At 46.9% G+C, this 12,180-nt stretch overlaps 1 protein-coding gene across 3 annotated transcripts; it reads right to left on the reverse strand.

Moving 5' to 3' along the window:
• Positions 1–3,666: 3,666 nt before the first annotated feature.
• Positions 3,667–9,343, reverse strand: Fst (follistatin). 3 transcript variants are annotated; one of them, XM_021208476.1, is made up of 6 exons: positions 8,894–9,024; positions 6,777–6,968; positions 6,095–6,313; positions 5,550–5,774; positions 4,624–4,851; positions 3,667–3,841 (listed from the first exon to the last, which is right to left on the reverse strand). In XM_021208476.1, the coding sequence occupies exons 1-6, from the start codon at positions 8,976–8,978 to the stop codon at positions 3,759–3,761; spliced, it is 1,032 nt and encodes a 343-aa protein (XP_021064135.1). In that variant the 5' UTR covers positions 8,979–9,024; the 3' UTR covers positions 3,667–3,758. The 3 variants fall into 3 exon arrangements, with proteins under 3 accessions (XP_021064135.1, XP_021064134.1, XP_021064136.1); XM_021208475.2 differs by having other exon boundaries at positions 3,716–3,841; positions 4,624–4,854; positions 8,894–9,327; XM_021208477.2 differs by having other exon boundaries at positions 3,773–4,141; positions 4,624–4,854; positions 8,894–9,343.
• Between the last annotated feature and the right edge of the window lie 2,837 nt (positions 9,344–12,180).

Consider the following 12,180-nt stretch of genomic DNA (forward strand, 5'->3'; position numbering starts at 1 on the left):
CTGTTTGTTTTTTTTCTCCTCTCTCTCTTTAAGGACTTCCATCTCTTTAACAATGTTCTCTTGTTTTTCTTTAAGGACTTCCATCTCTTTTGCAGCATAGAATACAATTTTAAATAAATAACCTGGATGTTATTTAAAAGGCAAGCTGTTGGATTTATCACTCCTGCTTGCCAAGAGGTACCCCGGAGCCGGTTATGTCTGAGCTTTTCACCTTGATGGTCAATGGCAGCTTTAAAGCATGTGTAGTGTCCCAGGATAAAGCCCCAAACCGACTTGAGGAAGGGCGGTGAAACTGCATCTGGCTGGTCCTCCTTTCCATCAGAGAGGCCCTCCCTAGCAGAAGCCAGAAGCTTGTCTGCCCCGGAGAAGTTATGACCAGCTCCTTTTTTGCAGTCAACGGCAGTTGGTTAGACTTCTGCATCATAACTCCCCCCTTTCGTGGGAATCTGGGGAGCAAAACTCTCTCGGCTCCTGCTCATTACAGAAATGCCTGCCTGCCCTTGCTTCTACTCAGCTTCTCCTTTGGTGACTAGTTGAGAGCCAATGGACTCTGATAGTAATTTTTACTAATCATTCATAGCGGAAAGGATTAACAAGCCAACGAGGACCTTGGTCTTTGAAAGAACACGCTTGTTTAGCGCGGGTGAGATGAATTGCTCTTGGCTCTTTCTCTCCTAGTTTTCTTCACTTCCTCCCAGCATGTACTCCATCGGCATTTTAAATACGGTGTTTAGATTGAATATGAAACACATGATGGACTAAAAGACCTGTGTTGATGATTTATCCCACGTAACACAGGGGCCCCTGTTTCTGTCCCAAATAACATTCTAGGCCTCCTCAGTGTATCACAAAAACTTCAAAATTCTGATAGGTTTTCTCCTACCTTCAGTGTTATTATTCAGGGTGAATCACAAACATCATGGTGGAAGTCTCTCCTTCACCTTTCCAGTGTTCCATTACTATTACTATACTGTCCAGTGTGGTCCTTACTACTGACTGGATTTTTTTTTTTTTTTTTTTTTTTTTGGTTTTTTGAGACAGGGTTTCTCTGTGTAGCCCTGGCTGTCCTGGAACTCACTCTGTTAGACCAGGCTGGAACTGACTGGATTGTTGACTGTGCTTCTTGGAAACATATTGGTCTGTTTCTACTTTTCCTCATGTTGTATGTGACTCTTTTTAATTTTAAAAGCAATCTCATTTTTATACATGTGTATGTCTGTGTGTCTTCGAGTGCTCCCACGCATGTAGGTGTCCATTCAGGCCAGAAGAGAACACCAGATTCCTTGGACCTAGAGCAACAAGCCGCTGTGAACTGCCTGATGTGGGTGCTGGCAACTGCACGCTGGCCCTCTGGAAGATCAGCCAGTGCTTTCAACCACTGAGTAAACTCTCTAGCATGTGTTGCCTTTTAAACAATGGAAAACATTCTTTATTTAGATGAATTTACAAGGCTCAAGGCTATGACAAGACAGAACTAAGATCAGCAATACCATGTTCATAAGGACACTGTGATAGATCGCTTTCAGGAAGGAAGTCACATCTTCAATGTTTGGTCTGTGGCTATTAACACATACATGCCTGTCGTGCAAGAAATGCTGGACCTCTGGTCCCCTTAATTCACACTGATTTGTCTTAAGTGTTTCTTTAACTTATTTAGGGCTGGAGAGATAGCTCAGTAGATAAGTGCACTTGCTATTCTCCCAGAATACCAGGGTTTGGTTCCCAGCACTCACAGGGCAGCTCACAACCATCTGTAAACCCAGGCACAATCACTCATGGAAATAGAAATTTTAGAATTTTAGTTTATGTGTTTCGCTGCATGCATGTATGTGTGCCATGCACGTGCCTGAAGGATCCTATAGAGCTGAAATAACAGATGTTTGTGAGACTCCCTGTGGGGGCTACAAACCAACCCTGGCTCCTCTGTAAGAGCAGTGAGTACTCTTAGGTGCAGAATTATCTCTCTAGCCCCTTAAAAAAAAATCTATGTAATTTAAAAAAAAAAAAAAATTGTGCATATGTGTGTGCACCTGAGAGTGCAGGTACCCCCAGAGGCCAGAAGAGGGCACTGGATCCCCTGGAATTACAGTTAACAGGTGGCTCATAGTCCCAATATGGGTTGTGGAAACCTAATTTAGGCTCTATACAAGTGTATGGACTATAAACTCTTAACCTCTGAGACACTTTTCCAGTCCTGGGGTAATTTTTTAAAAAAAAAAAAAAAGATTTCTATTTTTATGTATTATGAGTACAGTGTTACTGTCTTCAGAACACAAGAGGGCATCAGATCCCTTTAGAGATGGTTGTGTGTCATCACGTGTTTGCTGGGAATTCAACTCAGGACCTGTGGAAGAGCAGTCAGTGCTCTTAACTGCTGAGCCATGTCTCCTCCCCTACTCCCCCACCTCAGGATAATTTTCATCCTACCTCACTTTGTAGCACCCATTGCCCCTCACCACTTAATATCAGTGGTCAACATACCTCTCAACACATGTATCATGAACATTTTTACTCACAGACCAAAAATCAGTTCTTTTTTTTTTTTTTTTCATCACCAGAAACTGAGACCACTGGCTTTTACATTTTTTTTTTATTTTTTCACTCATCATTTATCTACAAATACACATTATAACTTTTATATACATTGCACATTTACATGGTAGAAAAGTACAAAACTATATATTTAAATGAATTTATATTTAACTTGCCATGTTTGAAAATATAAAATTGCATCAGAAAAAAGTATTATGAAAAGCAAGAAACTTGAACTGATAAAGTTTTGATGGAACTTTTAGTGACACATTGGTTGAAAAAGAACTAATTGAAAAGGTACAGCTGACTAGCTCAAAAGAAACACTGAATGACAGGTTGAAAGTATGTCTTTCACCTCTCTTCAGTCTCCTGACACCCACATCACTCTACGTCTTTGGATCTGTAACATCATAAGAGCACATCTCTAGAATTTTAATGTCTCTCTCACCCTCTCTCCCAGAACAAGGGAATGGAAGCAGACATTTCCTCTAAGATGCCCATCCTCTGTACCTTGTATCTGTGGCAGAGTTACAATGCCTTTTGGTCAGTCAAGATTCCTTGTAAACAAAACCCGAGGGATCAGGTATGTACAGGTTAGGCAGCTGAGAATCCAATAAATAAACATGACAGAAACTGACATGCAAATTTGTTTAAAAAAGGTGGAAAAGAACCTAACAGTGAGGTGCGAGGGGGACAGGTGGGTGTGCACAGTGAGGAAGGGACTTAAATGGTTTACAAGGGGGAAAAAAAAAAAACACTTTTACTTTACAAGCAAGAGACCTCACAATAAATAACAACTGCTCTTCCTTTCACGAATAAATTTCTTCAAAAAAAACAAGGTGTACAGTCAACCAGACATTTTATGTATAAATTATAAAACATGACACAGTATAAATAAATGTCTACAAGTCTCAACTATAGGCCTCATCCAGTAGACCACGAAATGACCATCTCTCCATGCCCAGTGAGTAACAAATGTGGCCTGGGAGAGAGCTTTAGGACAAAGGTCCTTTAATGTATAGTTTTCCCCCCAAATAAATAAGCATACACTTATTTACATTATGAACAATATATTTTTTCTTTTTCTTATTTTCTTTTCTATCTTTTTTCTTTCCTTTATTATTATTATTATTATTTATTATTTATTATTATTATTATTATTATTTTACTTTGTTGTGTTTTGTTTTGCCCAAAGGCAGTGTCAACGCTGAAACACTGTGTAGAGTTTACCACTCTAGAATGGAAGAGATAGGAAAGCTGTAGTCCTGGTCTTCCTCCTCCTCCTCTTCCTCCGTTTCTTCCGAGATGGCTAGATGGGGAATACAGGGGGAGCTGTTGTTTAAATACGGATCGATCACAACAGCGCAGAAGCAGCTCAGTGTACGTTTTCAAAGCCCTCTGATACAGCCACATTACAGCGTTGCATTTTTACATGACTTGCCGTGTGATGCTTTTGTTTGTTTGTTTGTTTTTGTTTTGTTTGGTTTGGGCCTCTGCAGTTACGCAATAAGTTTACTTTTAAGAAAAAACAACAAACCACCACAATCTATGAAGTCAAAATTGCAGAAAGTTCTGAAGAATCAATGGCTCAGGTTTTACAGGCAGATTCCTGAAATCAGATAAAAAGCGCTCTTGTGTTCTAGGTATAACTAGTTTGGTTCCTTAATTCAGAGTTAGTAGGTGGCAACTGCGTTAAGCCGCAGCCCAGGTGTGATAATATATAGAAGCTGTCTTGGAAAGAACAAAACCAAACTTTTGAACGTTTGAAGCCGTTAGTTTATGATTCTGGTGTTAATGAGGTAACAGCAAAGCAAAGTGCTAGAAGGAAGGAATGAGCATCCAACAACGGGACAAAGAACTTTCATAGGCAACCGACCCAGTGGCAGGCCACCAGGTAGATCCATTCTAAAAGCCAGGAAAACACTGCAGAGCATTTTGGCTGAGGATCAAGGGATTGCTGGTGAAAATTTAGCCGCTACCTAGCTTGAACAGAACCAGGTTTACACTGCGAGGTCTGTCCTGTCCATTCCCCAGGCTCAGGGCTGGCCTGGAAAGGCCCTACATGGCAGCAAGGTTAGAAATCACACTTACAGTTGCAAGGTCCAGAGTGCTTCACTTCGAGGAGCACACCAGAGGAGCAGGCGGCTTCCTTCATGGCGCACTCGCTGGCGTACGTGGCATTGTCACTGGCACAGACCGGCTCATCTGACTTACTGTCAGGACACAGCTCATCGCAGAGAGAGCAGCGACCTCTGCCAACCTTGGAATCCCATAGGCATTTTTTCCCGCTGCCACACTGGATATCTTCACAGGACTTTGCTTCTAGGATATAACATACCTGTGATGAGCGAACTGAGTGTCTCATTTTTTTCTCCCTTTCTTCCATTCCCCATATATATATATATTCCATTCCATATATATATGACATATACATATATATTATATGCATGTATGACATATATGATATATATGATATATTATATATATGATAATATATATATACATATATAAATAATGGGTTAATGACAGCATTACACAAAACTGCTTTACAATCTCTCTCACATACATCCACACAGACACACAGAGTGCTTTCTTGCATCTTATAGAACCACACTTAAAAATAATATTCTTTGGGTCAGAATCTCACAGTCTCCTTGAGTTAACTATGCATCTGATTATTTCCTACAAGTGGAATTTAAAAAAAAAAAAAGATTCCATCAATTACTGGAATCCGGTAACAGGTTTTAAGAACCGTTAAGTAATTATTTTTCGCTTCCAGCAAGTCTGGCACTTAAAAAAAAAAAAGGTGTAAAATTGTGTGAGTTCTAAGTTTTCTAAAATGGAGAAATTGTTTTCTGCTTCTTGCTGGTGTGTCAGTGCAACTTCTAGGAGATGGTGGCTTTTCAGGAGGAATGTTTAATGGATTTGCTCATTGGTTAACCCCCACACTATTAAAACAGATTTTTTTTTTTTTAACTCTCCCATCTTTTTTTTCTCTCCTAATCCAGAATACCTACTGATACACTTTCCCTCATAGGCTAATCCAATGGATCTGCCCAGCAAGCAGGTGGCCTTTCTCAGGTGGCAGGCGCTGGAGTAAGTCACTCCATCATTCCCACAAAGGTACTGTTCAGAAGACGAGGGTTCTGGGCAAATCCGATTACAGGTCACACAGTAGGCGTTATTGGTCTGATCCACCACACAAGTGGAGCTGCCTGGACAGAAAACATCCCTACAAGTCTCTGGAGAAAAAAAAAAAGAAGAAGAAAGAAGAAGATGACATTTCAATAGGCATCTTCTGGTCCTTGGGGAGTAAGCAGCTGATATTATGAAGGACATCATTAAAAGCAAAATATCCACCTGGGGAGCCTGTCTGCTTCCCAGAGGATCTATGACTCCACGCTGGCTCCTTCATTAATTACCCATTAGGAATTAGATAAGAGCCCCTTTATTTGGTATCATTATTCCAATTCCCGGGCTCTTTATGTAGACTGTACTATCTATCTCCCTTGGGTCTTCAAGGACCTTTGAATGTATAGAGATGCTGAAGGGTAGGACCTACTTTTACATTTGCCCTGGTACTGCACTTCCAGTTCCGGCTGCTCTTTACATCTGGCCTTGAGGAGTGCACATTCGTTGCGGTAGGTTTTCCCATCCAGCCCACACACTGGACCCTTCCAGGTGATGTTGGAACAGTCCGGGGCACAGACACAGCGGGGTTTATTCTTCTTGTTCATTCGACACTTTTTCCCAGGTCCGCAGTCCACGTTCTCACACGTTTCTAGGAGTTAGAAAGAGGCACACATTCAAACCAAGGCCAGGCAGTTGGAGGGCCAGCNGGGGGNGGGGGGGGNGGGGGNGGGGTGGGGTGGACTGGTGGTCTCAGATGTCTTGAGCAATCATGCATCCGAGATGGAGGGCCCCAGACAGTCTCCTAGAAAGGATATGGGGGTTGGGGACCTCAGGCCAAGTCCTGTATCCAAATTCTCTCAAAGACCACACTGGTTTGTCGCCTTCATTACCTGGGGACTGACCTCTTCCGACCTTGTTTTGCCTCCAGCGCGACCAGAGACAGATTCCACCTAGCTAACTCCACTCGGGGTAGAATTTAAAAAAAATAAATAAATAAAATGGAGAAACTGAACAAACTCTGCCAATCCCAAGCCTCTGCCAGATATAGTAGGAATGTTGAGGGCAAGACGCCCTCTACTGAGGGCCTGCCGCCTAGGGGAGAGGAGGCCCACCTTTACAAGGGATGCAGTTGGGGGCGCCCCCGTTGAAAATCATCCACTTGAAGAGAGTATTGTCGTTCACATCCTCCTCGGTCCACGAGGTGCTCAGCCGGCCGGTGCTGCAACACTCCTCCTTGCTCAGTTCTGTCTTATACAGGACCTGGCAGCGGCCGTTCTTTGCTTGGCGGAGCCAGCAATTCCCAGCTGTGAAGAGACAGGGATCGGGAGGTGAATGAGTGAGCCGTGGGGGTAGTGGGAAGGAAGGCTGCTTAGAGCCGGGCAAAGAGGCCTGGTGGGGCAGGGAGCAAGTCATTGGGGGAGGGGTGCAGGAGAGGGAGAGAGAGGGAGGAGAGAGAGAGAGAGAGAGAGAGAGAGAGAGAGAGAGAGAGAGAGAGAGAGACTGAGAGACTATGAATTTCCAAAGGGGAGAGTGGGGAAGGACCCGTCACCGAGGTGGGAGGTGGGCTAGAGCGGCCGCCGCTGCGCCCCAGCCATATCAATGTCAGTTACCAGTGACCCAGACACAACACGTGCAGCTTGCATTGACTTTTACTAGACTGTTTACTTTTATTCGTCCCATTTCATAACCTGCAGCGACTGGAAGACCAGATTAAAGAACCTGACAAAAACAGGATGCGACGGATGTTTTTACATGTCGGTTTCATGTAGGCGGTAAGAGAATTATTTGTGACAGGGGTTAAGAAAGTAAGTGAGGGGAGACATGGAAGGAAGGGGAGGAGGGAGGGGAGGGGGGAGTGTAGGGAGAATGAATATGAATCTGCAGGAACAGATCAAGCATAAAGACACTTGTGAAAAATGAAAGCAAAAAAAAAAAAAAAAAAAAAAAAAANAAAAAAAAAAGCAGTCGGGCCCTGCCTGCCCTGAGCGGCCTCGAGGCGCAGCCCGCCCGACGGGCCCCGTTTTGCAATCGGCCAGCCCGGAGCACGCCCGCAGCCACCGCGGTCTTTCGAAATCTCCGAGGGCTGCTTTCTCTGGCGCCCACGTCCCGGCACCCAGGCAGCGCCCCTATCAGCAAGGCGGGTAGCCCAGCCTAGTGTCGGGCAGACGGCTAGGGCCGGTGCCCGGGAGGGCAGCTTACGACACACAAAACCTTACCGCTCCAACAGGCAACGCAGCAGGGTTAGAACCGGGAGGCATCTATCGGGTCACACATACCTACCTCATGTCTCCCAAGAACCTCTTTACAAATAGTTTCGTCCCCAGTCCCCTATTTATGTGTTCGGACTTTGGGCAAGCGGACTTCTCGTGAATCACCAAAGTGACTCGAGAGCAATTGGCGTGGCGTGCAAGCTGCGGGGTTACTACTATTTAAAAAAAAAAAAAATCCCGCCTGGAGACTAATTGTAATAAAATCAATCCATTTTTAATTTTAGAAGATAAACTTCAGAAATTTGCTCTTTAATCCACGTCGGAGTCTAAATAGCTAGTGGACTGCTTATTTCACAGAAGTTAACAGGAATGAGGCAAAGTGGAGAAAACTGTGAAGTACTTAAAACACTTCGGGCTAATAATTTGGTTTGTCTTTCTTCTTTTTCGCGGGGCTCGAGGGAGAGCGGTAGAAGGAGCATCTGCTAAGCGTAAAACTACCTCCCTCTAGAAATTTCAGTACCCACATTTCCAAGTTTGGGCAAAGTTTCTGAAACCACGTCCCCCGGCCACCCAAGAAAATTCGGTATCTCCCATCCCCCACCCCGTCATTTTTTTTTTTAAAAGAGTCTCCAAAAGATATGGAAGGAAGATGGATAGATTGCTAGTAAGTCGACTGTAATCTCCAGGCTACGGATGCTCGCCCTTCTCCCGAGCCAGCCAGGGGAGATAACATCTAAAGTCATTAGGGCCAGAACTTGGAGCATCTACCCCTAACTATTGAGGCTCCAGCTCCTCCACTCAAGCCCTTTCCTTTTTGAGGATAACCTGGCTCTAAACTCCGTTCTCTATCCTAAAGTGTCACTGCCTTCAGTCTTTCCCTCCCGTTCCGTTCTACAGGAGTAGCCGGGTGGTTCCAACATCTTCCGAGAGCAGCGTCGGTCAGAACAGACCAAGTGGAGACGACAGAAAAGTAGAACCCCTGCCCCAGCCGAGCCTCCGGGCGCATCCCTTCCACTCACCCTGGGCGCTGCGGTCCTCCATGAACTGGCAGAGTAGCAGCAGCAGGAGGCAAAGCCCGCCGGGCTGGTGCCTGGCGCAGACCATCCTGGGGCAGGCGCGGGGCGAGGAGTGCGGCGGCGGGTGGCTCGAGCGAGCGGCGCGCGTCGCAGAGGCGAGCGGCGGAGGGCGCAGCGATCCCGGCGCAGCCCCGCGCTCGCCACCGGCCGCCCGCGCGATTCAATGGACGTCAGAAGCCGGGCGCAGCCGCGCTTTAAATCTAGACGGGGGTCTCCGAGGTTTGCGGTGGGCGGTCTCCCAGTGTGTGGGGCTGTGGGAAGGCGGCCGCGACCGAGGGTGTGCCGGCTCTTTGGGGGTGGGGAGCTTTTAAAAGTTCAGTGTGAATCAGGTGACATTTCCCACCTTCTGGAAACCCTTCCCAATTATCTGTCGGAGGTGCCCGAAATCAAAGCGGCAGGAGGGGAATCGCCGAGTTCTTATTTGCGTAGGAGCGGGAGGGGAGGGGGGAAGGAGGCAGGGGCGGGGGCTGGGGGCGACGCGTCGGGGGTGGGGAGGAACATCCACTTCAGTCCTGCACGCCGCCGCTCGGAGCCGGCGCGCCCGGGGTGGCGTGCGAGTGTGTGTGTGCGCGCGTGTGTGCGTGTGCGCGTGTGAGTGAGGGCGCTGGAGGAGGCGGCCGGCTGAGCGCGGGGACCCTGGAGGACCCCGGGAGTGGGTCCCCAGCACCTCTGCTCCAGGGCTCCGGGATGAGACTTCTGCAACCCGCCGCAGGATCCCGGAGCTGCTCCAATGCCCCGGGGAGCAGTTTCAGGAGCCTCCCTGCAGAGCCTTGGCGAGGGGTCCCGGAGACGTTCTGTGTCCCGAGGTCTCTTGCGTGTCTTACTTTGCGGCCACCCTGCCAGCTCCCCCGCCTCCCACTCCCCCCGCGCCCCCTCCCCACCCCCAGTCTGGAGTAGGTTGCTAAGAACCCCGACCCCCGGGCACCTTCCACCCGGGCCGAGCGCTGCGGAGACGCGGCCCTCGGGCTCCACAAGTCAGAAGCAAACAAAAATGTTTAACACCTCGGAGCCGGCCGCCCCCGGCAGTCTCGCCCTCTCCCTTTCTTTTCTCCCCTTTCACTTCGTCGCGTCTGGAGTCGCAGCCCCGAGCGGGGGCGCCGACGTAGGCGGTCTGCCCCCCTCCTCCCCCGCTCCGAGACGCCCCAGTTTCTGTCCCGACTTCTCTCTCTCTCTCTCTCTCTCTCTCTCTCTCTCTCTCTCTCTCTCTCTCTCTCTCTCTCTCTCTCTCTCTCTCTCTCTCTCTCTCTCTCTCTCATATTTAAAAAAAAATTGCACCATGATAATGAACTTCTGCAGCCTCAGTTTATTGAGTGCAATGCCTGGCATTCTTCGCCGAAAGTTGGCGGGTCTTCTCATTTATAACATTTTCTGGCACGGCTGAATGAAACTGAGGAGGCGATATTTCCTTTTATATAAAACGATTACTTCACGGAAAAGGCTATATTGTTTATTTCAAAGATGCCTTTTAAATTTCTATTCTTTTCGCTTCTGAAGCCCGAACGACAACAAACAGCGAACTATGCAGACAAAATTCTTGGACATTCCCAGGTCATTGGGATTTGCTCTACGGATTTCAAATTCGCCCTTCTTCTCTAGCCCCCGCCCTGGCGCCCCCCCTCCCCGGTCCTCCTCTCATCCTCCCACCCCCGTCTTCCATCACCCTCCTCCCACCCCCTCCACAACTGCAAATAACTCAGTGATAACAGATTTTTTTCCACCAACTGCAGGAGATAGTGCTAATCTTTTAATAAAAGGTCCCATTACAATGGGATCTGTCTGGACAGACTATAATAGATCCCGAAATACAGCCGTGCTAATATTAGAAGACAGTTGTTTGGGTGCCTCTCAGACGGGCCCAAGCCCCCCTTTGAAAGTGGGCATGAATCACAAAGCCCCGCGGCCGCCGCACCTGCACCGCGCGCATTCGGTGCAGCAGGCTGGTAAAAACGGGTGACCTCGCCGCCGCTTTTCGCTTTATAATTACAGTCATGAGGACGGGAGCGGCAGGGAGGGGAGCGGGTGACCCGGGAGAGCCGGCTTTTTGCTCACTTTAGACGGCTCTGGGGCTCCACATCCTTCTTAATCTTGCCAGATTCATTTTGTCTGTTTCTGTCTGTCTGCCTGTTTGTCTGTCTCCTTCCTCTTCAGGCTTTTTCCTCCCTCCTCCCTCCTCCCTCCTCCCTCCTCCCACTCCCCTCATCTCTCTTTCCCAGCCCTTCCCGGCTTTGGTCTCCCCTCCCTCTCCCCGAACTCTGCCCATACTCTCCCTCCCCTTTCCTCGCTTCCTTTTCTCTTCCCTCCAACGCATTAATGTGGAGTTGTTTAGTGCCCTCTAATGGTAGGCGACATTAACAATTAATAGCAAACTGTCCCCCTTGCAGGAGCCACTACTTAAGGGCAGAATTTCAAAGTTGAACAGTTTTCTCCTTTACTCAGAGATACTTATACTGTGATGCACTACAAAGGAAGTTTGTTTATTCACCTTCCTATGTCCCCACTCCTATTCCGGGGGGAAATTTTACTTAAAGGAGAGCTAACAATTACTGTTACTTGACCTCTCCCTATCCCATGCGTTTTATTCCCTTGCCAGCGAAACACCCAGCTTCTGTTTTAGCTAGAATAAAAAAAAAAAAAAAATCAAACTGTTTATCTGGAGTTGGAAAATAAGCATTTTAAGTGCACACAAGCTCTCAGGTGGTAGATTACCTATCCCTATGGCCACCAATGGCCATTAGAATGTCTTTAGGATCGAAACATCATTGCAAAAATTTTTATTTCTTTCCAATTTAAACACATCTTTTGGTTTCAAGTCACCGGGTAGCCTTTGGAATTTGAGAGGATTTTCTTAAACTTTTCAAAATTGGAACCATATGAGATAGTCAAATTATACTTATGCCTACTTGTAGATGAGATCATTTTATAAAGAAAGGTTATTTATTCTTTTAAATTATGTATGTATGTATGAGTGGAGGTTTCCAAGAAGTCCAGAAGATGGACCATGGGATGGGTTCTGGGAACTGAACTCAGGTCCTCTGCAAGAGCAGTGTTCTGCAGGTTCAGTGTTCTGAACCTCCTTAACCCCTTAGGCATACCCAGCATCCTCTATGAGGTCAGTTTGCCTAGCCTAGCACTGGACTGTTGACTGTTATGTAACAGTGTAGCACTCTCTCCTACAGGAAGTTCCTTATGCAGGAAGGCAAATAATTCAAAACAGCTTCAGGAAGTCCCCG

The sequence above is a fragment of the Mus pahari genome, chromosome 11, assembly GCF_900095145.1.
Source record: "Mus pahari chromosome 11, PAHARI_EIJ_v1.1, whole genome shotgun sequence".
In the NCBI taxonomy this organism is placed as follows: domain Eukaryota; kingdom Metazoa; phylum Chordata; class Mammalia; order Rodentia; family Muridae; genus Mus; species Mus pahari.